The sequence below is a fragment of the Peromyscus leucopus genome, chromosome 7, assembly GCF_004664715.2.
Source record: "Peromyscus leucopus breed LL Stock chromosome 7, UCI_PerLeu_2.1, whole genome shotgun sequence".
NCBI lineage: Eukaryota > Metazoa > Chordata > Mammalia > Rodentia > Cricetidae > Peromyscus > Peromyscus leucopus.
This window is the reverse complement of record NC_051069.1, coordinates 78594361-78622230: the sequence shown is the minus strand read 5'-3', so window position 1 is coordinate 78622230 and position 27870 is coordinate 78594361. Positions and strand designations below refer to the sequence as shown.

The 27870-nt window shown below is 48.0% G+C and overlaps 1 protein-coding gene across 1 annotated transcript in view; it reads right to left on the bottom strand.

The window, feature by feature from the left end:
* The window catches only part of Rasgrf1 (Ras protein specific guanine nucleotide releasing factor 1), a 114442-nt gene extending 86772 nt beyond the window's left edge, over window positions 1-27670 (bottom strand). Inside the window, exons 1-2 of the mRNA XM_028865955.2 lie at window positions 26992-27670; window positions 9063-9169 (exon numbers count right to left, since the gene is read on the bottom strand). Coding sequence (XP_028721788.1) covers window positions 9063-9169; window positions 26992-27267 — 383 coding nt within the window. The 5' untranslated portion in view covers window positions 27268-27670. The remainder of the gene's footprint in view (window positions 1-9062; window positions 9170-26991) is intronic.
* Window positions 27671-27870: the final 200 nt, after the last annotated feature.

The window sequence follows — 27870 nt, the reverse complement described above, 5'->3', positions numbered from 1 at the left end:
TGACCTAATCAGTGGACTGGCCCTTGATGAATTCATCATTGAATGGACTGTTGGGAGGTAGTTGAAACTGGTAGGTTAGTTCTAATTGGAGGAGGTGGGTGGCTGGGGAGTGTGTCTTTGAGGGTTTATCTTCTCTTGCTCTTGCTTCTGTCTCTCTGCTTCTTGTAGCCATGAGGGGAACAGTTTCCCTCTGCCACACCCTTCTCACAAGATGTCTCTGTCCTAATATAGGCCTAAATTTCACAGAGCCAGCCAACTGTGGCCCAAAACCATGAACCAAAGTAGGTCTTTCTTCCTTTAAGCTGATTATTTCAGCTATTTGGTAATAACAATAAAAAAAAAAAAAAAAAAAAAACAGAGACAACATCGCTTTACCTCCCTTTCTACCCACCCACCACCCCATTCTCTACTTTTCCTCTCCTACTCCTTCCACTCCTGGAATCCTTCCAGCGGAGACTGACCGAGGCACTCCTGGTGTGTGCAGTCTTTATGAATTCATAGACTTTCAGAGCTAGAAGGAAACTCAGGGGTCATGAAAGGTTGACTGCATGGTTTACTCAATGAAGTCACTGAAGTCCAGGAAGGAGAAGCAATCGACTTAGAACAACGGAGTCAAAGCTGGAGGTGGAATTGGCCCTAGGGCCTGAGAGTGCATTTCAGTCTCTTTGCCTGGCATCTAGCTCTCACAAAAATGCTGGGTATGAAGCACACTGCCTTATCTTACAAATGGCTATACGCATACACTACAGTGGCATCCCATAATACTAGACTATGATACATACAGTGTGAGAGAACATTGTGTCTCAACATGGTATTAATACACCACAGTGCTTATTTTTATACACGGAATGTTTCTATTAAGTATATGTAAATAAAAACTAAGTTGGGGATATGTAAAAATACTTCATACTCAATATGGCTGTGGCAGAGAGCCAGTTGTTGCTGCCACTGCTGCACACACACACACACACACACACACACACACACACACACAGAGTTGTAGAATGTGGTCTTCCAAGTTGACATTCCCTCATAGAAGGAAGGAGTGGGGAGGGTCACTGGATCTTCATCAGAGACTCCAGCCCCTCCCTTTTGTGGTGGTATTCTAATTGTACTGAAATGTGATTTTGATTGTATGTTAATAAATAAAGTTGCTCGGGGGTCAGAGCTATTAGAGCCATAGACAGAGTGTGGCGGTGGTGGCACACACCTTTAATCCCATAGATCTCTGTGTGTTCAGGGATACAGCCAGCATTGGAGACATATGCCTTTAAGACCTGGGGGGCTGTACATACAGACAGTGACGAGGCAGTCACGTGTTTGGGTTTACAACCAATGAGAAGGCAGAATGACTATGAAATGACTTACACACAGGGAAATAGCTCTCTTTCGGGAAGCTGGGACCACCGCAGGAGGAAGGGTGAGATTTTAGCTCTGAGCTCTGACCTCTTGGCTTTCTCTTTTACATTGGTTCTGTGTTTCTTAATTAATAAGACGGTTGGTTACATCTACATCTGGCACCCAACGTGACAAGAATCCATTAAAAACCACTTGGCTTGGCGGCAGGTCCGCTTTCCCGCAAGGGCGGCAGGCCGTGTAGCCCCCTAGTCCGAGCGGTTGGCTTCCTAGCCCGAACCTAGGTCTGCTTGGCTTCAGGCCGGACTAACTGTGAGCTGCTTGCTTAAAGCCGGTGCTACAAACAACTCAGACCTGCCCTGCTGAACAGGGCCCCGCCTGTAAAGTCAATGCACGTGGTCGGACCTTAAGGAAGCCAGAGCCAAGCCTTGACTCGGCTCAAGAGGGAACACGTGGCTGGATTTAAGCTTTAGCTGGCTACACTTTCTTGTGTGTTTTCTCTCTCTCTCTCTCTCTCTCTCTCTCTCTCTCTCTCTCTCTCTGGATTTACACCTTGGACACTAGGTGGCTGTTTTGAAAATCCCCTCGGATTTCTACTGTTCTATGCAGATTTGGTAAGTCATAACATATCAGATATTTTAAAGGAAACTATTTAAAAGAGAAATTTTTTTCCACATTAAAAAAAGTGGGTTTTATGTGTACATTGGAAGAAAATTGGGTTTTGTTCGAAATTTTAGGCAGTCTGACAATGGAACAACTATATGAGAAGATTAGTATTGTTGGAATTATGCAGTTTATCACTATGCTTATCCTCCTTTTGCAGTTTAAAAACATAGTCAATTTAAGTGCCAGGATGGCAGCTTTAGAAAAACTTGTTAAACCTGTAAAAATTCAGACAGAAGAAATTAACAGCAAAGTTGTTTCAAGTCTGGATCATAAGGTTACAGAAAGAAAGCCTGTTTTCACACAGTCACCCTTAATTTATCCTGTAACCGTACAGCAGATGCCTGATCAAAAGGCTACACAAAATATTTGGGCTCCAATTGAAATGTTGGATTTAAAAAGGTTTAAGGAAGCAATAGTATCTTATGGCATGCATTCCCCATATGTAAAGCAAATGTTAAACTCTTGGTCAACATATAATAGGATTGTACCACAGGACTGGCGGGACCTTGCACAAGCTGTTCTGGAACCCAGCCAGAGACTTCAATTTCTAACGTGATTTAAGGATGAGGCTAAAAACATAGAAAAACAATGGAGGGATAAAGGAATACAAGTTTGCCAGGATCAGCTTATTGGAGAAGGCCAATATGCTTCAGTACAAACACAAAGTTTATATGATGTCCAAACCCTAATTTTATGTCAAACAGCAGCCTTGAATGCATGGGACAGAGTTGAGGAACCAGGAAAAAAATCTGAGTCATTTACAAAGGTTATGCAAGGCCCAAAAGAATCCTTTACAGATTTTTTACAAAGACTGGCTTCAGCAGTAAAGAGAATGGTCTCGGATTCAGAAGCTAGTAAGGCAATAATTGAATCTTTGGTCTTTGAGAATGCGAATACAGCACGCAAAAGAATAATCAGGCCGTTAAGGGCAAGATCTGCACCTTTGGAAGATTGGATTAGAGACACAGTTAATGTTGAGGTTGATGAGCATGATGATATGTGGGTAGGAGAAGCAATTTCAAAAGGTTTGAGGAATGTTACCTTTCCTAGAATTTGACAATTAACCTAAAATTTTTCTTTCAGGATAAAGAAAACTTCGCCCATACCCAGCAGGAAGCAATTTTAAGAATACGATGCCCACATTCCCAAAGAGGTGGTGTGGGACAGGTGGTTTTTTGGTCTTTTTAATGGGTTTTGGGTCTGGGATAATTTTCAATGTTTAGGGGGGTTGGTTACAAGTTGTTGTCAAGGGTTAGGAAAAAGGCTAAGCAAGGGAGATTAGATTTAAGGTTCTTGTTTAAAAAAAAGAAAAGAAAAAGACAATTACTAGTTTTAAATACTTTACATTGGATTGGATTGTTTTATATTGTATACAAATTTGAAACTGATATTGTTAGAAAATGCTGTATATATATTTCTAATTGTTTTCATACCATACATTTAACAATGTAATGCAATTTTCTGATCCTTGAATTACCAACTATTAGGATATAAAGAAATGAAAGTTAGTAGTTAGACATTACAATAGAACTTGTAGTCATATTAGATATGTTTTAAAAATTGAGCAGAGATGTTTTAGACAGGTCATCTTCAAACCCTTCAGAGATCTACAGAATATGGCATTTAAAATGTTTTAATAACTTAGAAATTTTTCTTTTTTGAGACATGTCGGCTCCTGGCAGTACCAACCTACTTCAGAGAAAATATGGGCATTGAAGAAACTGCATATGGAGTCAACTTTCATTGTGGCAAAAGTTAGCCATTGGACAACAAAGTATCCTCGAATCAACAGTTCAAAATGGACAGACAGGACACGAAACAAAGGACTACTGATTCTTGCCAAAACAAGTGTGGTTATGGCTTTATCAAAAGGCATCTTCTGAGGCCAGGACAATATGGCCCCATCCCTGAAGTGGCCTTCACAATCCAGAAAAGGTACAGTGCTCTTTTCTTTGAAGGCAGCTGAACAGGCAGAGGGCTGATGGCTTCTGTTGTGCAATGGAACAGCAGCTGAAAGCTCACGCCTCTCGATAGTAGACTGGCATTTAATAGAGGGATGTGGAGAAGAAGGGGATGCTGAGATGAAGCCATATATACACAGCCAAGAAGAATGGACAGCTGAATTAAAAAACTGTCAACAATTTCCGGAATTTAAAATCCTGAATCATGACAGGACGCTAGTGGAATTCAGGTGTTTCTGGTACATGGACTGCTCTCACCCAATGTGAGGTTGAACTGTTAACCTTGTGTACATCCTACTTCACAAATGAGTCTGTCAGATACACTAAGCCTATAGGCTGAAGATGATGACCCAACACTGCAGAAACCTCAGGTGACTGACTGTCCAGGCAGCTGGCTGTTTCTGTCAACTCACAAATTTTTTGGAAGTTGCTTGCATGCACTTCCTGTTTTTATTTTTGTTAGCTAATATTATTTCCTTCTTGGGTCTCTGAAGGAGTTGAAGATTAGTTAGTTATGGTTGAAAATTAGTTAGTTATAGTTGAAAATTAATTAGGATAGAAAATGCATTAGATACATCTTGGATTTACCAAAATAGGATAGATAATGGAATTATTTTCTCTGATTTGTCAAATACCTGTTTAGGTATTTATTACTTGTATATATTGTATATAGTTATTATACTTTTGTATATAGTTTTTCTTATGTTAGTTATAACCTTTTGCTTTTTTTCTTTTTATTAAAATAGAAAAGGGGAAATGTGGTGGTATTCTAATTGTACTGAAATGTGATTTTGATTGTATGTTAATAAATAAAGTTGCTCGGGGGTCAGAGCTATTAGAGCCATAGACAGAGTGTGGCGGTGGTGGCACACACCTTTAATCCCATAGATCTCTGTGTGTTCAGGGATACAGCCAGCATTGGAGACATATGCCTTTAAGACCTGGGGGGCTGTACATACAGACAGTGACGAGGCAGTCACGTGTTTGGGTTTACAACCAATGAGAAGGCAGAATGACTATGAAATGACTTACACACAGGGAAATAGCTCTCTTTCGGGAAGCTGGGACCACCGCAGGAGGATGGGTGAGATTTTAGCTCTGAGCTCTGACCTCTTGACTTTCTCTTTTACATTGGTTCTGTGTTTCTTATTTAACAAGACGGTTGGTTACATCTACACCCTTTGGCCATTTTTGCATGTGACCTTGGGGTGTGGGAAGGTGTTAGAGTATATTGTCTGGGGCTTCATCTATGTGGCTATGGGAAAATCATAATCTATGCTGAATGAAGTCTTTCCAGTATGGGTGCTTTACAGTCCTGCCACTAATCCTTCACTGCTCTGTAGCTGAGCCCAATAAATTCACTCGTTTCCCAGGGTGAACCCTGTAGAACCTTTGGTTTTCTGGTTGGGACTTTACAAAGACAAGGTGGACTTTTTTTTTTTTTAACTTTTCTGCAGGGAAGGAATTCTTGCAATACATGCATATCCACACATATACATGCATGTACGTTTTCTCTCTCTCTTAGGTTGAGGTTGAATAAAGCTCATAGTTCAATGATCTGACCTTGATTTCAACCTCACAAGGTGCTGGCCAGAAATGTCAGTTGAGCCTGGACTTCTGATCCATAGAACCACAAAATAATGAAAGGAAATTTTGAGCTGACAAGTCTGTGGTGATTTGTCATGCAGCAACAGAAAATTGAGACATTTTAATATTCATCATTCATTTTTAAAACGTGAGGTTCAGTGCACATATTGTGGAAAGCACTGATCCATCCTAATGCCGCCACAATGGTGAGGAAGACAAACATGGGAGGTAGTTTAGCAACTTGGGACTCAAACTTGGCTTAGGAGATACCTGTACCTCTCTTTTAACAATGCACTTGATAGCCTGAAATTCTTCCTTGAATTACACACACAAACACACAAACACACACACACACACACACATGCACGCACACACGCACTACACACTTGCACACACATACTCTTTTAGGAAACTCACCTGGTAACCTGTTAGCAACCTAGGACTCCTATATGCACTGGTTTGCATGTGCACCCCTCTCCGAAGAAGACAATGTTGTTTCTTCTTTTCTTAAGAACCATCAGACTTAGATTCGGTTTAGTCATACTCTAGTTATGCTCTGGTGTAGAGAAGGAAGGTCAATCTGGCCTGAGCTAGCTTTTGGGTGCTAATTTGTAATAAGGCAAACTGCATCCTTAAAGTGAACTTTTAGGGGAAATTCCATATTTGCCATTTTATGATTATACATAATTGGGCACACATATGATTAAAATAAGGTGAATTTTGGGAAAGGATATGTGCAGTAGAAAAGAAGTCTATAACTTAACATATCAATCAAGACAAAAAAAACCCTCCCACACCCTTAAGCAACAAAAACTCATCTTTTATTTGAACCCCATAAAAGGAAGTGCTAAACAGTAATTGGGCCATGAATCTTTTCACTCTTGAGGCCCGCTGTCACTCTTGCTAGAGTATCTTACCTCTTCTACTGCTTTGCTACTTTTACAGTTTTGTGTGAGCCTTTCAGTTCTTTGAATAAGATACTAAGAGCCTGGACATACCCGGTCCAGGTCCCAAGTACCAGTAACAGTGTGCGCAAGTATGATAGAAAAACATAAACCCCGAACCAAGGCAAAGATCATTTCTAGCACCCAGGAACCATTTCCCACTCTATTCCCACCCCAAGAAGCGACTGCTCTTCCTGTTTCCATCACCCTGTTTACTTTTGTCTCGTCTAAATTTCATGTAACTGAGATCATATAGCACTTTTTTTGCTGTATGTACTCAGCATATTGATTTTGAAATTCATCCATCTTGTAGTGCATAACTGTAGTTATGTTTATTTCCCAGCAATATTCCATTTTATGAATGCACTGGAGGTTTGTTTATATATTAGCTTGTTCAGAGATATCATGGCTGACGGCTTGCATAAAGCAGTTAAGGACACTTACATAGGAGACTTTTTGCGGTCATTTCTCATTCCTCTTGGATAGGTACCAAGGAATGGAGCTAAGAGATCGTACGGTAAGCAGCTGCCTGGTCATGTCCCGGTTGGTTGTGCTGTTTCACACTCCTCTGGTGCTGCCTAAGTATTTCCAGCCTTCCACCAGCGTTTGGTATTGTCAGTTTTCATCATTTTAGCCACCTACCATATAGACCTTGTTATGGCATTGTCTCTAGAAATTGTTTGTATTGATGAATAATGAATTAAAATTCTAATGCAGTGCCCATAAGACAGCTCAGCAGGTAAAGGTTACATGCCACATGCCTGATGCCCTGAGTTTGAACCCTGGATCCCACATGGTAGAAACAACCAACTCCTGCAAGTTGTCCTCTGACCTCCACATACATGCTGTAGCTCCCACAAAGTAAATAAATAGATGCAAAAGAAAACCCCTGTAGTGCTTGAATACTTATGAAGTTCCTTCATGTAAATAATTTCATTTGATCTTCAAGTGAAATGTTTTGATCTCAAAATAAAACCCTGTTTGTTATTGGTTCTCCTTTGATGCTGGGAGGCTGAGGTCCAATTGCTGTCCTTGAACCTAGTTTTTTCTTCATGCAGTTTCATCTGGAACATCCCAGCAATTCCTGGTCTCCATCAGCTCTGGTCATGATACTCTCCTGGTGTAAGACCTTCAGTGGCTCTCGTGATTCAGAGAGGAAAGGCCAAACATCTCAACAGGAAATTTGAGCTCATTCATGATCTAATGACAGCCAATTGTCCACCTCATATGCTTGAAAAGTTTTTTTTATATTGCGTGTTTTCTATGTGTGTGTGTGTGTGTGTGTGTGTGTGTGTGTGTGTGTGTGTGTGTGTACTTGTGGAAGTCAGAGAACAACATTCCCTCTTTCTCCTTCCACCAAGTGGGTCCCAGTGATTGAACTCAAGTCCTCTCAGGCTTGGTGGGATGTGCCTTTATCTGTTGAGCTATCTCACCGGTCCTCATCTGCTTTTTATCATCTAAACTTCATTTCCTCATTATTTTCTAAATTATCTTCCATGTATCAGTGCTTTAAATAAGGTTTAAAAATTTTTTTTTAAATTTTTTTTGAGAGAGAGAGATATAGGGAGGGAGGTGTTATTCTTGAGATGCTCATGTTTAAACCCATTAAATCTTCCTTCCCATCCTTCACTAAGGCCCACTTGGTACCCTACTTCTACCCCCATTTCCCTGAAAAGGGAAATAATGTCACTCATCAAACTGTGATATCTGTCAGGGGAATACTCGTGTGGCAGTCAGCTCCAGATCCCTGGCACTTTGCACTAGGCCTGTGTCTGTTGCTTTTTCTGTGTCTATTGCATGGTCTCTGTAGCTAAGACTGAATACTTTTTGTAGACAGAAATAGAGATGGCATGATCTTAGGGCTAAGGCCATTGCTAGAGTCACAAAATCGGTTTCTGGCCCAAAGGATCCATCTATCCATCTATCCTTCCATCCTCTACATATACTTCAAACACTCATTCATATCATTTTATCCTTCATTTATCTATCACTAATTTCCCATTAATCACAAATTTTCAGCCTGCAGCCTTATATCTCCCCTCCATCCTTCCATTTTTCTTTGCATTCTTCCAACTCACATCTGCTGGACACCTTTTCTATGCTTTTTTTTTTAAATCACTCATTGAGAATGCAGAGTCAAACATCATCACTCCTGACCTCAGTTCACATTTTATAGGAAGGTAGACACAATAACACCTCATTATTTACTAGGTCAGCGAGATCAGCTGTCTAGAGGGTCAGCTGGATGGTGCTACACTTGACAGTGCTTAGCTCTGCCAGGGCATGGTCAGTTTTAGCTCAGAAAAAAAGAGGGGACTAATTCATGGTCACACATCAAATTGGTGGCTGCACACATTAGCGATGGGACTACGTGGTTAGAACAGAATGGGAGTCTGCAGGGCTCTCGTACTATGGGGTGGCCAAGACTCTCACAACATCCACACTCCCCTCCCCTCCTTTCCCATCTGCTTGTCCCGAGGCTTGGACTTGCAGACGCTTGCTTGGCGTGGTCTCTTCCGCTTAGGCGGTCTAGCAGGGCGAGACATACCTGGCGTGAGCAATGGCTGCCACCCACTCGTCACAGTCCTTCGCATCCTCAGTCCTCAGCTCCAGTGCCTTCTGGTTCTCATGGGTGAAGTTGACTGTGAAGTAATGCTGCACCAAGAGGAAGACAGACACCCGCGGTTATCAGGATGTCCACGAGCCCCACACACTCCCTGCTCCAGTGCTGAACGCCTGCTGCCTCTGCAGCAGGGCCCAGATACGCTTTTTGTGGTCGCCCGAATGCATTCTATTTAGTGGTTTCAAGTGCTCAATCAAAAACTCTTTTGTGTGATGTAACAAAACCTATGCTTAGGATGTGATAAGGAGGCAAACCCCACAAAGCCTTATTTGCCAACCAATTACAGAAAAAGAAAAAGAAAAGCCAGTTTGAAACCATCAGGCACTCTGGAAGGACAGCGGGGGAAACACACCGAGGGGACATCTCTGTGGGGACTAGGTGCCAGCTCAATGCAACGTTTCTTTAATTACTCCACAAAAACTGACTACGCACTCCTCTAGATGCTGGGGTGACAGAAGCGAATCAATGGTACAGGCCCCAGGAAATCTCACTTGTAAGCCGCTTCTATGCTGGGCACAGGTGTCTGACTTAAAGCCGAGTCAATGGTGGGGCCGCCTCCCTGAGGTCTCGGGGGAAGCTGCGGAGCCAGATAAGAGACACACACCTCTGGGGTTGTTGTGGGAGTTAAATACCCGTGGAGCTCTCTGAACAACCCCTGGCACTAAGGAAGGACGGCTGAAGTGTGTGCAGTAATTAATGCAGTACGATCGCTTCCACGCCGCAGGTGAAAGGGACTGTGGAGCACAGAGGAAGCCAGCCACTGATCCCACCCAGGAAGATGAAGAGCTTATGGGGGGGTGGGGGGGATATGTGCCCTGGGTCTCGGTTCTCTCTCAAGTCGGCTGGAAGACCTTGGGCGACAACACAGGTACCTGGAGCCCATGGCCTGCTGGAAGTAGAGGAGATACACAGTGTAGATGGACAAAAGGCAGGGGTACTCGTGGGCAGGAGCTCAGGGATGCAGAACACAGGTGAGGGGAAAGGGGGAGGGTGATGTTCTGATTTGAGTCCTGAGGCACCATAGACACGAGTCTGTGAGTGGCTTGGGGGGTGGGGAGGCAGGATGAGTGGGGGATGGACATGCAGAATGTGGGTCTCTGGTGACAGCCTTGAGGTCGAGAAAGAAGCCAAAGAGAAGTCATTCAGAGGGAGGGAGAACCCCAGCGGGAGACCACCTTTTCTGGCTCTTGGGAAGAAGCAGGGTAGGGTGCAAAGAGGGGCCTGGGGCCTGTCCTTTGGAGGATGTGCCATACAGGGTACCTGTGTTTCTGCTCCTAGGTGTCCAGGTGGCGGGAAACAGCAACACAAGGTAAAGATATGTAAACTAATTTTAGCGGCTGACTTGTACTTTATTTTTAATTGCCATTCTAGCTGATAGACTCGTGTGTGTGTGTGTGTGTGTGTGTGTGTGTGTGTGTGTGTGTGTGTGTGTTAGGGGGTGGAGGGGAGACTTGTTGCAGAGTTAGCGTTATCCCTTGTTTCCTAGGAAACAGATAACTGGGCCTGTAACATGAAATGTCAGCTCTAGCCTGGAACAACTCCAGTGGGCACTGGCCCTGTGGGAAGGAAGCAGGTTAAAAGAGGAGCTGCAGGGAGCCACTTAGCTCCTTCCCTATCTGGGGAAAGGAAAGGAGCCCATGAATGTTCATCTCAAATGATCTTGCTTTGTCCCGTATCCACCAAGTGCTACAGGCATGATCTGCTTTCCAGATGACGACCCTGACACTCAGAGAAGCCGAGCAAGTGGTGAGCAAAGGAGCCAATTGACACACCTCCTCCTTGGGGCCTGTCTTTGCCACTTGGATGCTGATTGCTGGGTGCAGGCTTCCTTTTCCTTACTTTTGCTCTCCAATGTTGGAGCCTCAGGGATGCACTGACCCATGGGCCTTAGACTGCTCAAGGCCAGGGCCTGGGCCTGAAGGATCTGGGGTATTCTCAGCCCTACCTACCCTGTGCTGGTTCTGAGTGAACTACGGACGGCTGAAGGAGAGGGTGAATGAGATGATGAGGGCTCCACCCTGCCCTGCCTCTGAGGTCTCTGTAAGGCACCAGGCATACTGGGGCTCTTTTTTTTGGCTCACATTAGTAACGACCCGACACAACTCTCCTGAGCACATGCCCCGTGCCTGCCACATTGCTGAGTGCAGCAAAGCCCCCACGGAGAGAGCAAGACCATAAGTCTGCTGCTTTGGGTTAGCTGGAGTCTAGACCTGATGTTTTAATTCTATTATCACCATCACAGGCTCCCCAAATAACGCAGAGCCCAGGGAAAGACACTGAGGGTGATAGGATTTCCTCTGTGCCGGCCTGTTTCCCACCTCCTCTCTGTCCAGGGTGGTGATTAGGGGACCTTCTGGGGAAGTGGGTTCTGCTGCTAAAGGAAGAGGAAGGGAAGGTTTCGTGGAGGTGTGAGGACAGCCAAGATGGTGAATGGCCCCGGGTCTGAGAATGAAGGAAGGCAAAGATTTAGAGGAAAGGGCACAGAGAAGGGACCACATTTTGCAGCTTATCGGGACCCTGTGGTGCCTGAGCTGAGAAAGCCTTGGCTGTTGCTCCCTCTTCTCCACTACTAACGTCTTATTGTGAAGTTCAGGTGTTTGCAAACATTGGAAGAGTCTTACAGCAAAGCCCTCCTGTCTGGGCTCCTGTTGGACTCTGCAGCCCCGAGGTCAAGCTTGGCCTTCAGGAGCCGCTCCTGCTGAGAGGTTACTCCAGATGGAAGAGTCCTCTCTACAATTTGGCACAGACCCCCCAGGGATGGGGGGAAACACCTTCCCACACTACAGAATGGCGCTTTGCAGTCTTTGGGTGGTAGCAACGGTGTGGGCACCTTGCTCAAGCTTGGGAAACAGCTGGTGCTAACTGCAGAGGTCATATGTGGTTCTGCTTTAATTGTTCCCCACCTCCCACCTGATGTGAGGCCTAGTCTGTGACAGGTTCAGGTGTCCTGTTGATCTGAGACTTTGGACAACGAGAACATGAGAACACATAAGAGTCAGGGTTGGAATAACGCCTTTACAGCCAGTCTGGGTCAAGGAGTGCATCCCTCATCTGCCTCTGCACAGGAACAGCCCTACCTGAGACAGAGCATGACAAAGGCACATTCACTCCAGCCTCCTCTGTGTGGGGTTAAAGGAAAAGGGAGGCCACATTTGGGAGAACTTTTTCACATTTATTGTGTGTGTGTGTGTGTGTGTGTGTGTGTGTGTGTGTGTGTGAGTGTGTCTCTATGTTCGCAAATTGTGCGTGGGCCAGATGTTGACGTCTTCAATTGTTCTCCACCTTAGGTTCTGAGACAAGGTTTACTGAACCCTCAGCTCAGTGATTGGCTGGGCTGGATGGCCAGCAAGCCTAAGGGGTCTTCCCACCTTCTACCTCCCCAGTGCTGGGATGAGTCACAGGCCACCACGCCTGGCTTTTTCAGTGGGTCTTGGGGGATCCAAATGCAGATTCCCATGCTTCACAGCAAGCACTCTACTCACTGGCCCACCTTCCCAGCCTCTTCATTTTCTTTTGAAGAAGTGGCTGTGTTCACTTAGTGGGGAGAAATGAAGGGGTGGTTCATGGTCTTTTGAATGACAGCAAGGAAAAGCCCAGGGACCTTGTGGTTTTTGATAAATGTTTTGCTGGCACGTCTCACTAGAACCTTGGGCATTGTTCAGTGTTTTTTATACCTGTTTCTTCATCTATGCAATTGGCATAAAGAGGCTCTTTTCCTTTTATAGCTCTTGTAAGGTCCAATAGAGAGAACACTGGCGCCATCCCACAAACAAGTCTCCAGTGCGTGCTTGCTGCTCTTTTTTGTTTTGTTTTGTTTTTTTGCTATCTTTATAACATCACCCCTCAGCACTCTCATTGGACAACACAGCTTCTTGGCTGGTATGTTCTGCTGCAAGTGTGGGATTAAAAAAAAAAAAGGTTATTGTTCAGGCCCTGATTCTGTCTAGAAATTTGGGGTAAAGTTTGGGACAGCTTTAAACGTACAGAATTACTGAGGTTCTGAAGTGCCCGTGCCATGGGTGACTAGGAACGGCACAGGAACACATTGGAAACCATTCTGTGCCTTCACCATAAAGATGGCACATCTTCCCGATATCTTCTCCTGGTCCCCACCCCCTGGAGGGTAGCCACACCCTCAGGCTGGCACACACTGCATTCACAAGGAGACAGGATGAAAGTGGAGGGGATGCTTGCCACAGTAGCTCTGCCTTCGACAGTGGCTCTCATGACCCAGGTTAAGTCTGTCTTCTGTACAGTGAGCAAAGCTTCTGGCTTGGATGAGCCAAAGTTCTGCAAAGGCTCCTTCCCGATCTTGGTTCTTTGAGCTGGGAAAGATACCACATCTTATTTCTGTTCTTTCCACGCCTCTCTGTCTAGATCTTTCCATTCTCTGTGGGTCCTGCCGTTGTCTTCACCACCCACTTCCCTTCTCCCTCCTCTTCACTCCTCTTCACCTGGCAGGTGGCTCCCAAGGTCAGTGTGGTCTGTCTAGATCTATTCCCCTCAACCACTACCACCTCCCACCTAGGGTAATCCTCAGCTTCCAAAATTCCTGGTGCCGATGTCAGATGTCCACTGTTGAAGTCAGGTGAGGAGGGCTTGAGTTCCTGTAAGCTGGGGATGGGTTGGGGCTTGGATTCCCACCTGCTCAGCCTCTCCCTGGCTTCCTGTCCCACCCAGCTGACAGGAAAGGGGGTACATAGGACAGATGCATTTTCTGGGGCCATGGCATGATCTGAGAAAAGTGGAACAGCTGATCACCTAACAGACATATGTAGAGGTGGCAATCCCTGCAGCTGGAATTCAGTCTGGCCGCACTGCTCAACAGGGTTTGATAGCCTTGTTGACTCTGGGAACCCTGGGGTCCTCACTGGCTGGTTAGTGGGGGCGCTTGTTCTAGCCTACTACACACAGTGGTGTCAACAGGGGAAACAAAGCTCACATCTTTTCCTCTCTGTCCGAGGGATTCCTCATTTGTTAGACTAGTCACAAATACCCTGCCCGCAGCAGAAGCCAGTCCCTCCCCCCATGGCTATGAGTGGCAACAGGCAGGCCGTGAGTGTTTCCGGAGAGGTAAGACATTCCTCCTGATCAGTGCTTTCCAAAGTCCCCAGTGCTAGTATTAAAAACAAAACAACCTTGCCCTGTTGAGATCAGGCAAGAAGGACTTGAGCCTCTGAATCTGGGAAGGTGTTTGGAGCCTCACCTGCTCAGTTTATGTCCCTCGCTATGGATAAGGTGGCTCCTATGGCCCCATCCCTCATCAATTCTCCTCAACTTGGATGTTGATGACTTTCTAATTGTTTTTGCCATTGTCTCTGACAATGTCAACTCATGCTGAACATCAGTGTCATCTGGGAACTTAAATAACAGTGGCACCCCATTAAGGATCCATGATAATAGACAGGGGGGTTGTGGGCACTGTTTTTGTTTGTTTGTTGTGTGTGGTTTTGAGAGAGAGCACGAGAGAGCCAGCTACACGATCACACACACACACACACACACACACACACACACACACACACACACACACACACACGATTGTGGAGACAGAATCTCTCACTTGTCTCGAATTCACCAAAGTAAACTAGAGTGGCTGGCCTGGGGGCTTCGGGAATGCCCTGTCCCTGTCTGGGATTACGAGCCTGTTTCTCCATGCTTTTCTACATGAGATCTGAGGATCAAACTCAGGCCCTCTCACTGAGCTATCACCACAGCTTCGCGCTGGTGTTTTTGAACACCAGTCCCTCAGTTGGTTCTTGTGTCTGTCTGTCACTCATCGCCTGAAACGCCCGAGGGAGGAGTGCGGTTTTGGCACCAGAAGCAAGCACGCCTCTTCCTGCCCCTCAGTTTCCTCAGAGAGCACGGGCAGTGGCAGTGGGAACAGGTCCTGGGAGCTCTTGGAGTTTGGAACAGAGCAATGGGAAGATGGAAGCAATGGCCTGGGCATGGTGGATTCTACAGAAGCAGAGGGTCTCAGAGCATGCAGGGAGGAGATGATGCTACTCGGAGGGGGCGGGGTGGGGGGGAGAAGAGGCAAGGCAGGCAGAACTGGTTCCTCACCTGGGCCTTGGAGACACTGATTTTTCTGGGGAGTTCTACTAAGTACCACCACTGTCATGATTGCCCGCGTCTTCTCTTTTGCCTACGCTGTATTGAGTGGGCTCCTGTCCTTTCAGAGAAGTCATTTCTGACTAAGAAACAGCCCGGCAGCCTGGCACTGTGCCTCGTGCTGGGCATGGAGCTGTCCCTGTTTGCTGAGTGGGTGACCAAACTCATTAGACCAGTTCATTAGTTAATTGGTTAATAGCAAAAGCCTCAAAGCAGGTGGTGCTGCATTTGCCCCTCGGGAGTGGGCAGTGGAGCTGGCAAGATTGATAAGAGGACAGGCATCTCATGAAAGAGACTGGCATTGCACGGACAGCAGGAAGGTCCTGGGCGCTCCTGGAGCCAAAGAACTGGTTCTGGAACCTAGTCAATACAGGACCTTTTCCATTTACTGATGTACTTATTTATTCATTTAGTTTTTGAGCCACTTTCTCACTATGTAGCTCAGGCTATCCTCAAACATGAGCTCCTCTTGCCGAAGCCCCCAGAATGCTGGGGTATGGTGGAACACCAGCCCCTATCCTATTCATGTCCTGGAAATCCGGAATTCTGGGGAGTCATCTTGGGGTCGTGGCAGGTGCCAGGGTTTGGAGTTCGAATGTGCTATTTTCTCACGGGGCCTTCAGAATGGCTTGTCACTTCTGTGGGCAGTTTCCTCTTCCACAGAGTCTTCCCCCATGGGGTGCTTGATGCTGTGGTAGCACCAGCTTGTCATGGGCTCAGTGACATGCTTTAAACCTGGAGCCGTTCACAAGGCCACCTGATTGAACTGAATGACAAGCAGTTAAGTCATCAGAAAGTACATCTTCCTTCCCCCGTTGTGGGGGCGTCCCTTCAGGCACCTCCTACTCATGTCTTCTAGTTCCCTTTCTGGAGCTCACCCCAAAGCCCCTAAAACCAAGCTCCTCCTGGCTTTAGCAGGCCATCTCAGGACTATCTCCTGACCGTTCCCCCAGTTTCTACAACAGAGGACACTCCTGGACTGCACCTCCTCCTACCCATGGCTGCACCGACCTCACCCGTAAGCACAGTGGGAATCTCACCAGCTACTGTACTTTCATAAAGGGCTACTGAGTCCAGGCACAGGCCTCCACGGGTTTACTGATGACTTCACACCAGTCTGGACAGACTGCCTGTCCTGCCCACTTCCTCCCCATCTAACCTGATCCGACTTCATATAGACACCCTTACCACAGAGTCTAGTGGCTTCTTTCTGCCCAGCTTCTCTCTCTGGATTCTCAAATCTGAATCTTCAGGACCTTGCTCACTGGACCAGGACCCCTGCTCTGCTCCATGATGGGTGATGGTTAGTATCAATTGTCAACTTGCTGGGATCTAGAATTATCCAGGAGACAAATCTCCAGGCACATCTAGAGTGTGTTAACTGAGGAGAGAAGATTCACCCTAAATGAGGGCCACACCATTTCTTGATCTGGGACCCTGCACTGAATGAAAAGGAGAAAGCAAACTGGACATCAGCATTCATTTCTCTCTGCTTCCTGACCGCTATCCCCATGTGACCAGCCTCCTCACACTCCTGCCACCGTGCCTTCTCCATGGTAATTGATGACCCTTGACCCATGAGCAGAAGTAAATCCTTCCTTCCTGAAGTTACTTTTCTCATGTATGTTATCGTAGAAAATAAAACAAGCAACTAATATAGCTCCCAAGCTAAGTGCCTTTCTTAGGGTCTCTATTGCCGTGAAGAGACACCATGACCACGGCAACTCTTATAAAGGAAAACATTTAATTGGGGCACCCTGCAGTTTCAGAGGTTCAGTCCATTGCCATCATGGTGGGACATGGCAGTGTGCAGGCAGACATGGTGCAGGAGAAGGAGCCGAGAATTCATCTTGATATGCAGGCAACAGGAAGTCAACCGTGACACTGGGAGTAGCTTGAGAATAGGAGATGTCAAAGCCCATCCCCACAGCCACACACTTCCTCCAAGTCCACACCTGCTCCGACAAGGCCGTACCTCTTAATAATGCCACTCACTTTGGGGGCCATTTTCTTTCAAACCACCACAGTGCCTGTCTCAAGCCTTTATCTAGATTGCTAGTCTCCTACAGGGTCTAGCCAGGTATCCATCTGGCCACATACTTGCTGCCAATGCTGACCTCCTACATACCTTCTTCCTTGCTCATTGACTCTCCTTGTCCAGTCTGTGGGGGTGTACCAGATCTCTACAGCCCTGTGGCAGCTTGCCTCTCTCAGCATCAGCTTGGAGCCAAGCTTCTGTCCGCTGAATGGTCTGTTTTCATATACTCTAGGCCCTGGGAGCCAGGGCCACAGCGGGGATGGTGGCTATCATACCAACATCTTTCAGCCTATCACTATGCCATTCACCAGCCTGACCTTCACCTTCCCATCAATTACTTCTCTAGATGTTCAATGAATAAGACCCAAGCTTCCACCTGAAAGTGTCTGCTCTTCAGTTTCTGTCAGAGACCCAGATGAGAAATGACCCTTGCCATGCGTATTTATTAATTCCAGCTATGATTATAATAATACTAAGGGTTTAAAATGACCCAAATATTCCTCAGAAGAAGGCTGTCTTAAAAGCCATTAGCATACCCGTATGGTGTACCCTGCAGCTGTTAAAAAAGAGTAGTTCCATAAAGAATCATCACTATGTAGTGAGAAAAAGAAGGTGTGGCACAGTGGTTACAGCATACTTCAACTGGTTAGCAATTATGCGCACATGTACGTGTCTGATCTGTACGCTCTCTGAGAGAACGTGTAGGACATTAGTGATAATGGCCACTTCTAGGAGGCTAGGGTCAGGTGGGAGGACCAGCTTCACTCTACGCTTTTTGTCTCGTAAATGTTCAGCTGTGGGATCATACTCCTAATTAACTAATTTAAAATAAACCAGGCAGTGGCTGTCTGTGAGCTCCTCTGACTGTCTGTTTGGTCTCCAGACTCGAGTGCCACTGTGCACAGTCAGGATACTTGACACTCAGACCCCATCAAGTTGTCTCCTGAGTGTGGTCTTCACTGAGTGCCAGCAAGAATTGCTGACTGGGACAGTGACTTACCTCTTAAGGTCATCTTTGTGTCCCTGATGATGTGATGCAAGCCATTCATACTTTTGCTCATTTTAACTAATGAGGCAGTCAAGTGTCTCATAACCAAGCTGTTTTTTTCTTTGCCCAGGCTACCAGGGAAGCCCTTTGACACAGTTATTCACCTCTCCTTGACTGTGCTCACATATTTATGAGAGTATGGCTCATGGAGAACTCTACCCTCTTTCCCTCCTCCCAGTTTCCCACAGATCTGACCAGAGGACAAGAGATTCTGAGTGGCAACCAGTATCGCCAGAGGGCAAAGAAGATGTTTCGGGAGAGCAGGCTTGGGACAAGTAGATACTGGGCAGTCTGCAAACACTGCCTGTGGCCAGGTTCTTCCAAACGATTTTATCAATGTCTGGAGTTCACCTAACAACCCAGGAGGCATTTAGACAAGTTGATTACATTTTATGCCTGCAGTTAGAAATGTTTGAGTAGGTTTCTCTGCATTTCTACAAGGATTTTTGGAATCCCAGTGAAGGCTGATACAAATTCATCCATTCACTCTTCTAAAAGTAGTTCTGAAAAGGTTTTATTTTAAGATAGGAGTTGGATTTTCCAATGTGAAGAAAGTCAAAGATCAGCGGGGAGATGTCTTCTAGAAAATGATTATCTCATTTTGTGGAGAAAAGAGGTTGCCTTAGCCCGAGAGGTTAGCAAAACCTATTCTCAAAAGCAGAAATCACCGAATTTAACAATCCCCCTGGATGTCCATTGATCCTGTCAACCCGGGGGAGGTCTGGTTCAAGTTCTGACTTTGGCATTTGACACCGAGAACTCAGAGCCGGGCACCACCGCACAGACTCCACAGGTGGTTTTGGCACTCGCTGAGGCATGGCTTTCAGCAGTGAGTCACAGGGTTGGGTGAGAATGAAGGGGAGCCTTGGTGTTCCCCAAATTCTAGCCTTTACCATGCTCACTTCCAGTGGTGTAGTGCTAGGGAGCAAGCAGTGGTCCTTCAGGGACAGCTTATTCCGAGTCTCAGGAGCTCCCAGGGCTAAGGCTCTGTGTTGACTTGCTTCACCTGACCAAGCCCCGGGTGACCTGGGTCACTACTTCCCTGAGGGAAAGTTTGGTTGTTAAAAGAAGCAAGAGTGGAAGAGGTAACTGCTACAATTCACTGGCTATACCTTCCGGGTTGTCCCGTAGCTTCCTGAACTGTACCCAGCTTAATGTAGTGACGGGGACGCTGAGGCCCAGAGAACTTGAAACCCATCCTAAGCTAGGGAGGTGACAGAAACAGAGCCTATAGCTCGGCTGAGAGTCCCTAATGCTGTCTCTCCTGAGATGCTGGGAACTCCTCCATGTTCAAGGCTGGAGACAGGAAATGAAGGCTTCGTGTTTGAGGGGCGATGAATTCCCCTCTGGGGAAAAGATGTGGAGGTGTCTGGGCCTCCCTGGTGTTCCCTGCGTGACAATGACCCTCATAGGAGCATTTTGGCATTGGCTGTGTTCTGGGCCTCTGTCACGTTCACAAGTCACTGGGACTCCTACATATACATCAGGGGGCTGAGTTGTGCTCTTGGCTATGAGTGCACCACACCAGCTCCAGGCTCTTAGAGATTCCAATGAGTCAGGACTGTGGGGTGGGGATGCCTGCCTGGTGTTTTCCCTGGATCATGTCAGAGTTGCAGGGTTCCCACCCAAGCGGAAAGCAAAGCCTCCTTCACAAAAGTCACTGAAGTGGACACGACATAGTTTTGCTTGCTGTTAATTTTCTTCCCCTTGAAACAAGGGCTCTCTCTCTCTCTCTCTCTCTCTCTCTCTCTCTCTCTCTCTCTCTCTCTCTCTCTCTCTCTCTCTAATATCTTTGGCTGACCTCACACTTGCAACTAGCCTCCTCCCTCTGCATCCTCAATGCTGGGCAGACAGTTATGTACTTTCATGCCTAGCATATATGATGCCGAGGATCAGCCCAGGGCTTTGTGTTTGGTAGGTTAACCAAGCTGCATCCTCAGTACTGCTGTGAATTCTGTTTTACTCTCCTTCTCTTCTGGCAGGCAGAGGATGCTAAGAAGGCACCCAGCCAGAGTCTCTAAACTCTGTTTGTGGCTGGAGAGCTTAGGTTTGAGAGTTAGAACTGGGTATCAGCTTCTGCACAGACTTGCTCCATGACTTTGAACAAGAGAAGTAGAAGTTGTGGAGCCCAAGTTTTTCCATTTTGAAAATGGGTTAACATGGGTGATGGTCTTGCACGCCTTTAATCCCAGCACTTGGGAGGCAGAGGCAGGTGGTTCTTTCTGAGTTCGAGGCCAGCCTGGTCTACTGCTACACAACACAGTGAAACGCTGTTTCAAAAAAACAAAACAAAACAAACCAATCAACCAACAAACAAAAAACCAACCAAACAACAAAAAAGGGTTATCAGTAACAACCTTACAAGCTGCTGAGACCATTAAGGGAAGTGTGTAGTCACACTCTGGGGCTCAACAGCTGACACTCATTGTTCTTATTCAGCATTTCTACTGTACTGTTATAAAGCACCAGGCCACAAAATTATACATTTTAAGTTGGGCGTGGTGGTTCATGCCTGTAATCCCAGCTACTTGGTAGCCTAAGGCAGGAACATCTAAAGTTTGAGACCAGCCTGGGTAATTTAGTAAAACTCTGTGTGTGTGTGTGTGTGTGTGTGTGTGTTTAAACAATACCAAAACAGAGTAGATGTGTAACTTAGTGGTAGAGCACTTGCCTAGCATGCACAAAGGCCTTGGTTCAATTTCCACCACTGAATATTAAGAGAAAGAAAAAGTATAGACATTTTAATCTGCATTTAGAACATGCCAGAGCTGAGCTGAAAGGCATTTGGTAATAACTTGTAGTGAAGGTCAAACGTTTTAAAGCATTAATATAGATGAGTTTTTATGTGGAAGCCAAATTAATATATAAAACAGTTAAAAGCAGATCGTTCTGACTGATGTTGGGGTATGGCCCCCAGGGCTCCTCAGGGAGGAGGACCACAGATGAGGAGCCACATGATTGATCTGTAAAGGGGGTGGAAGAGAAGCTTCAACTCTGCTCTGTCACACGGCATTGGCAAATCATCTGGGTTTCCCATCCTTGTCTGTGCAGCTGGAACAATAGCACCTGGCTGGCAGTCTGAGCTCACACCCCACCGCTGGCTGCTCTCAGAGCACACGAAGGATAGGCTAACAAGCCATGCCAGGCTGTGAAAGTGTCTAGGGACATGCTGACCCTAAGAGACTACACAGGTCTACCCAGCTGGCACAGTCTGCTGTCTTCCCTTCTGACAGGTACATCTGTCCAGGACATCACCTCATTCCCTGGGCTCTAGGAAACAGGGAGGAGGACGCCTGCCAAGCATCTGACCATGGCCTTTCATTGGGCCCATCCCTTTCTGCACAGTCCTGCTTTTGTCCACTGGGGGCAAGGGTCACAGTCTCCAATGAGCATCCTCTTCACAAATGACCAAAACCCTTTCCTGCCCTTGGCATCTCCCACTTGACCTCCTGAGACAGCATCATTTCTCACTGTCACGAGTCTGCCTACCCCCTTAGTTGGCTGTATGTTCATAACCAATGTCCTCAGGCATAATGTGGACATCAGATTTTATCCCCACCTCTCTATCTCATCCAGTTCCTGCCAGTCCTCAATTAGGGTCACTCGATAAAGTCTATTATAAACTTTTCTTTCCTTCCTTCCTTCCTTCCTTCCTTCCTTCCTTCCTTCCTTCCTTCCTTCCTTCCTTCCTTCCTTCCTTTTTTTCTTTCTTGGCTCCATATCTGTGAATCAAGTACTTAGTTGTTGTCTGGCACTGTCCTGGCATCTGGATTTAGTGGGGGAAATGTCCATCTCTAAGCTACCAGACAAGTACAGGAAGTAATCATGGACTGTGGCTGCAGATACGAATGAAGAAGGAGCTGTAAACACCACCAGTGCTGGAGCTGGGGCTGCACTGGCTCCAGGATGGGGGAGAGGAGATTTCTCTTCTGAGAGGTCACTTTTAGGCTAAGAGCTGCCAGAGGACCAGAGTCCGCATCCCACAGTTGCGGGCTGGGGTGAAGATCACCATATCAGAGGAAAGGGCTGCTTCCAGTGCCTTGAGAATGGGAAGAAGGGCTGTTCAGGATGAGGAGTTGTGACCTGAGCAAGAAGGAGAAGGAGCAGGGGACGTAGGGCTGGGTTAGAGAGGTCAGCAGGATTGTTCTCAAGGGACTGTGTCGGCAATGACTGGCAAAAGGAGGGATTTGAATGCACTCTGGGTGAGAAATGTCAAAGTCCAGGTAGTGGATGGAGCAGTTACCCTATGTTGATCAACACTTAATAGAAATACAAATCAGAACATAATACTGTACCTTATAAATACGCACAAATAGTACAGGTTAAGTGTCAATCAAAAAGGTTAAAAGTGACATAAACACAGAAGTAAAAAAAAAAAAACCCAAAAAACCCAAAACACTGGACTGCTTGTTCCCTCGAGGGGAACTGGAACAGGGTGAGGTGAATGGAAATGGGATGAGGCAGAGTTCCTACCCATAGAGGGCCTGCTGAGAGAGTCCTCAAGGGGCTCTTTGGGAGGGATCAAGGGTTTCTTGCCCTTGGCAGGTACTTCGTGGAACAAAGCTCTCTCCTCTGCACCTGTGGGATCTGACCCTGGCTCAGTGTGGAGAGCCAAGCTGGGCAAACCAACAGTGAGATTTCAAGCTTAGGCCTACATACCACCTACCCCTGACCCTTATCCCATTGCCAGCAAGCACGGGGCAGGGAGTAGAGACTGTTTTTTTTTGTCCCATTCCTATGAGAGGCATCCTCAGGGAGCCTCTTCAACCTTATTTTTGCTGAGAGGTAGGGTGGGTAAAGGAGCACCCCACACAGTGACTCCAGAGCCAGTCACCACACATGTTGGCACCCCAGCTCAGCCTTGCCAGCTTCCTGCAGGTAGACACCCTCACGTTGGAGCTGCTGATTCCCTGCCCTTCATGCCTGGTATGCTGGGATCAGAGAAAGCTGTGTGTGAAGGGGGTTGCCTCTAGAGTGGCCTCATTCTCCGCACTTTGGCTTGCGTTTTCCCAGCTGGTGGAGGAGTTGAATAGGTTCTAGCTCTGGAGGGTGGTGAGGCAGGCATAGCTGTGGAGAGGGGACGTCAGAGGAGCAAGTCTCATGTTTGCTGCCATGGTGAGTGGCCACTGAGGAGTCTGCCCACCTGTGAAACTGGTGCACTCAATCTACCAGGCCAACTAGGAATGCTCCCTATAAATGAGGACCCGGAGTAGCACTTCCTTTAGGAAATAACACTGGCCTGGTGGAGAAGAGGTGTTCAGAGAGGTTTCCAGCTCATGGAGCCTAAGCCTATATCCGGCTCAGGGGCATTGGCATCTGCCTGGATCCTTTCTCTCTCTAGGGAATCAGAAGGCACCTTAGGTCTACATTTGGCCCTTCCCAGTTGGAAGGAGTACAGGCAGTACTGGGGTTAATTTAGCAAGACCTCTTACTGAGAATCTGGCACTAGAAGTTTTATTTCAGGTAGTTTGGAAAAGCTACCAGGGATGACTATTCATAAACAAGGTGTGGAGCCCCCAGGGCCAATCTCTAGGCATGTTGAAGATCCAAGCTCTGAGAGGTCAAATGACCCAGGCTTTGGGGTGTAGTTTTAGGAATAGGAGGAGAGGAAGTTAGGGCTGAGTAAGCAGAGCCCAGGCCACAGTGAGGGGGAGGGGCACCCTGCAGCAGCCCAGGAAGGTGGAGGACAAGATGCATCTATCTCATTTCACGAGACCCTGGGGTCCCAGGCCAGAGCCAGTGTGCAACAAAATCCTCTTCCTTTAAACATAGTCAGACCAATCAGGGTACAGCTGGGTGAGATGGCATCAAATCAGCCTGGGCTCTCAGAACACCTTGTAATCCAGTAGTTCAAGGTCTTCACAGGGTATGGTACACCTCCTTATTTGTCTTTATCTTCCCCAGGATCCCAACATCCATGATCATTAGCTTCTTAGGCCTAGTGCCCTGCACTCAGTCAGTCCTCAGGACATGAAATAGTAACATATGACACCCCAAACATGTCCAGCTCAATCTGCTATGTGCTTGGTCCTCAACCCTGGAGTGGCAGTTCCCAGCTCAGACATCGTCTCTATTCCTATGAGTTTAGACTTGGGTAAAAATGAAGCCCCCTTAGAACTGAGTTCCACCAGATACCAGCTAATCTTGCCAAACTGATTCTGTTTTCTAGGCTCATTAATTTGGGTGCTTGGCCACATGCCCAGTGAGTATGAAGTCAAGATTTGTTTTAGGTCCAAACTTGGTTGCAGAGTGGCCTGGGGCTTCTACCACCCAGTTTATTCCATGGGGTGCCCATGCCCAACAGAAACACAGAAGCAGCTGTGGGGGCCACAGGTTTTACTCAGAGGTAGGGGGATGGTCATGAATTTTGTACACAAGAATGGGTCAAAGCGGTGGGAACTATGACTCCATAGCTGCTAAACTCATTCTGGAGCTGAAGGGAACTTGGATATGAGTGCGTGAGATAAAGCAGGAGTCTTTAGCAAGGCCCTGCCAAGCTGGGCCACAGCAGGTCATCACCCACTGCTCCCCGCTTGCCCTCTTCTCTCAATGAGAGCCAGTGACTGCGGGTTCTGGGAAATGGCTCAGAACGTGTGTGCATGACACCAACTGGCCTGCATTCCCATCTGTCCCACGATCAGTATCCAAGATGAGGGCTGGCTAACTTGGAATCAACATGGGACTCTATTTTCAGGAGTTTTAGACACTGGGTCACCTCTAGGTCTTATTCTGCCAGACTCCTTTGATGTTGGGCATCTCCCTTTCTTTCTATCATCCTCAGTTTCTCAGCCTGAGAAAAAAATGGGAAGTGTGGATTGACCTAATAGAATTCTAATCCAGCTAGGATCCCACTAAATTGTATTGTGAGCCTCCCAAAGCCCTAGGGAAGGTCAGTGTCATTTCCCTTTTGTATACAAAACAGTTCCAGAGGACTTCTTCATGTTAACTGAAGCCATACAGCCAAGAGATTCAGCCTCCAGCTTGTCAAGTGTTCTAGTTGAGGGACCTGAGAGCCAATGCTTTGGGCCTCCACCAACTTAGCTTCCCTGCTCCTGCCTTCCTTCCCACCCAGGAACTCAGTTCCCACTGTGATATAGGGAGCTGGGGCATGGAGGGAGCCCTGGCTGAGGCTGGGGGTGCAGCCTACTGGTAGATACAGGTGTGCTGTGGCTGGAGACAGCAAGTGAGCAAGAGAGCTGGCAGCCTGGGTCTGGCTGTTCTAGCTGAGCCCAGGAGGCTCCATTTGGCTACAAGCAAAGGAACCACTGCTCCTTGCCATCTGGGAGCCTCTCTGCCTGGCCTCCTGATTGGTCACTCTCAGAGTCATTCCCTCTTCTTCCAAATTCCTGCCCACACTTTGTAGCTCCCAGGAACTGTCACCTAACACTCAGGAGCTGAGGGCAAGGCATAAGGAGAGTGCTGAAGTGATTCAGATCTCCGTTCTAATTAAGGAGCGGATTTCAAGGGAGACTTTCATCCCAGGCAATTCAGTTGCCAGCAGCCTGTGTGCTTTTGAGTTCTCGCTTGGTTGTCTCCTCAGAACCTTGGGTGGCTTTGACTCCTGCTATGACACTGGACAAGAGAATATTTCTCTCTCCCTGGGCCTCAGTCTCCCCATCTAGGCAATAGCCAGGTGCCTGAGCCCTATGGATGTCAGGCCTCTCTCCCAGTGATGACATTTTTGGATACACTGTCATGTACTTTTCCTTTCCTCCCAGAGGCCGGGGACCGGATGCCTTGGGAGAGATACCAAGCTTAAAGATAGCTTTCCCTGTCTGGGGGTTCCCACCGGGAGGCTGCAGGTGCCCCTCCTCCCTCCATGCTCTTCCATCAGGTCCAGGCCCGCGGTAGATCGCGGCCTGGCCCTTTAGACCTGCTGTTTGGGTAACGCCAGCGAGAGAGTGAAGGAGCGCAGCGCTACAGCGGCGACTGCGGCGAACGCGGCGGCGCAGGGGGCGGGGGAGGAAAGAAGAGCCCACTTGTCCCACGGCTCCGCAGCAACCCTGGCCCTGGCCCCGCCACATCATAGCGGTCTTTGGAACCCTGGGGTTTGTTAGCGGGGCCAGAGGCAGCTGGGAGCACACCACCACTCGATCTCACAAAACGATCCCCCAGGCCCCGCAATCCCCAACTCGGCCAGGCTAGCACAGGTTATTCTTCGCCCCTAGCTGCGGGAGGCAGGGGACCGCGACGCTTCGACGCCTGTCTCACCCTTCTCAAGCCTAAGCGCAAGGAATCCCAGGTCTCAGGCAGAAGATCACAGCTATCCGGGCTGTTGTGGGGGTGGGGATAGGGGTAGGGGCACCATTTTGGGTCAGACGCTGATCAGATTCCTCGCCGGTATCGGCCCTTTGGACCCCATCTCCATCGGTATCTCCAAGTTTCAGCCTCCCTGTCCCCGCCCCTTACGGGGCTCACCCCGCCAAGGGCGGCTGCAGCTCCTAGCAGCGCCCAGCCCGCAGTCCCTGCCTCCTCTGCCCGCCCTAGGGTCACCCTCCCGGTTCTGTCCAGCTGGTCCTTCCCGCGGAAGATGCTGAGAGCGCCCTAGATGCTTAAAGTAGAAGGGTCAAAGTTCGGTCACTGAAGCAGGGTGGAAGGCCCTGAACCCGCAGGGCCTCAGCAGGGGCGCGGGAGGTCAGGACGCGGCGCTCCCTCACCTGTTTCTCCGCCGGCTCCTTAGCAGAGACTCCGGGCTTGGGGGAGGGCGCGCGGTCGCAGACACAGCCCTCCAGCAGGTAGAGCCCCGAGGGCCGGGAGCTTGAGTCGCTTTCGAAGTAGAAGAGCAGATTCTGCAGCAGCGCGAACCACTTGGTTTGCCATTTTGTGTTGTCCGAACTCCGCTTGCTCAGGTAGCCTTTGCGCGTGCCGTCCTTGCGCGCCAGCAGTCCCAGGGACGCGACGTGGCCATCGTTCAGCCGGATCCCTTTCTGCATGGTGCTCGGAGGCCAGCGAGACCCCACGCGCTTACATCTTCCCCGCGCGGCACCCAGCAGCCCCTCGTCGGTGCGCGCCGCGCTGCCTCTCTCTGGCGCTCGCTGGATCGCTCCCTCTTGTTCCCCCACCCACCCCTCTCAAGATCTACACTCCAGGACCTGGCGCCGAGCTGGGGTTTCTTGAACCTAGATGGACCATTCCTTGCTGGAACCTCTTCTCCTCTCCGCAGAGCCCCGGGGCCCCGGGAGATGTCGCCCGACCCTCCCCCAGCAAACTGAGGGACGGGCGGTCTGCGCGCTGGCTAGGGGCAGGCGGAGTCATGTGACGCCGATCCCTCGAAGAGCCCGTTTCAGCAGCGCGGACAGGGACACACGCACGCAGCCCCGCCGAGGCGCAGAGCCGCACGCAGGCTGCACCTTGGCGCCTCCTCCTCCCCCTCCCTGGACAAACACCACACACACACACACACACACACACACACACACACACACACACACACGCCTCGTCCTCCCTCCCTGTCCTCCTCTTCTCCACTTCGAGTGTTCTAAACCAAATCAGATCAATTTTCGTTCAACCCAATGGAACCCCGGAGACTCACCATC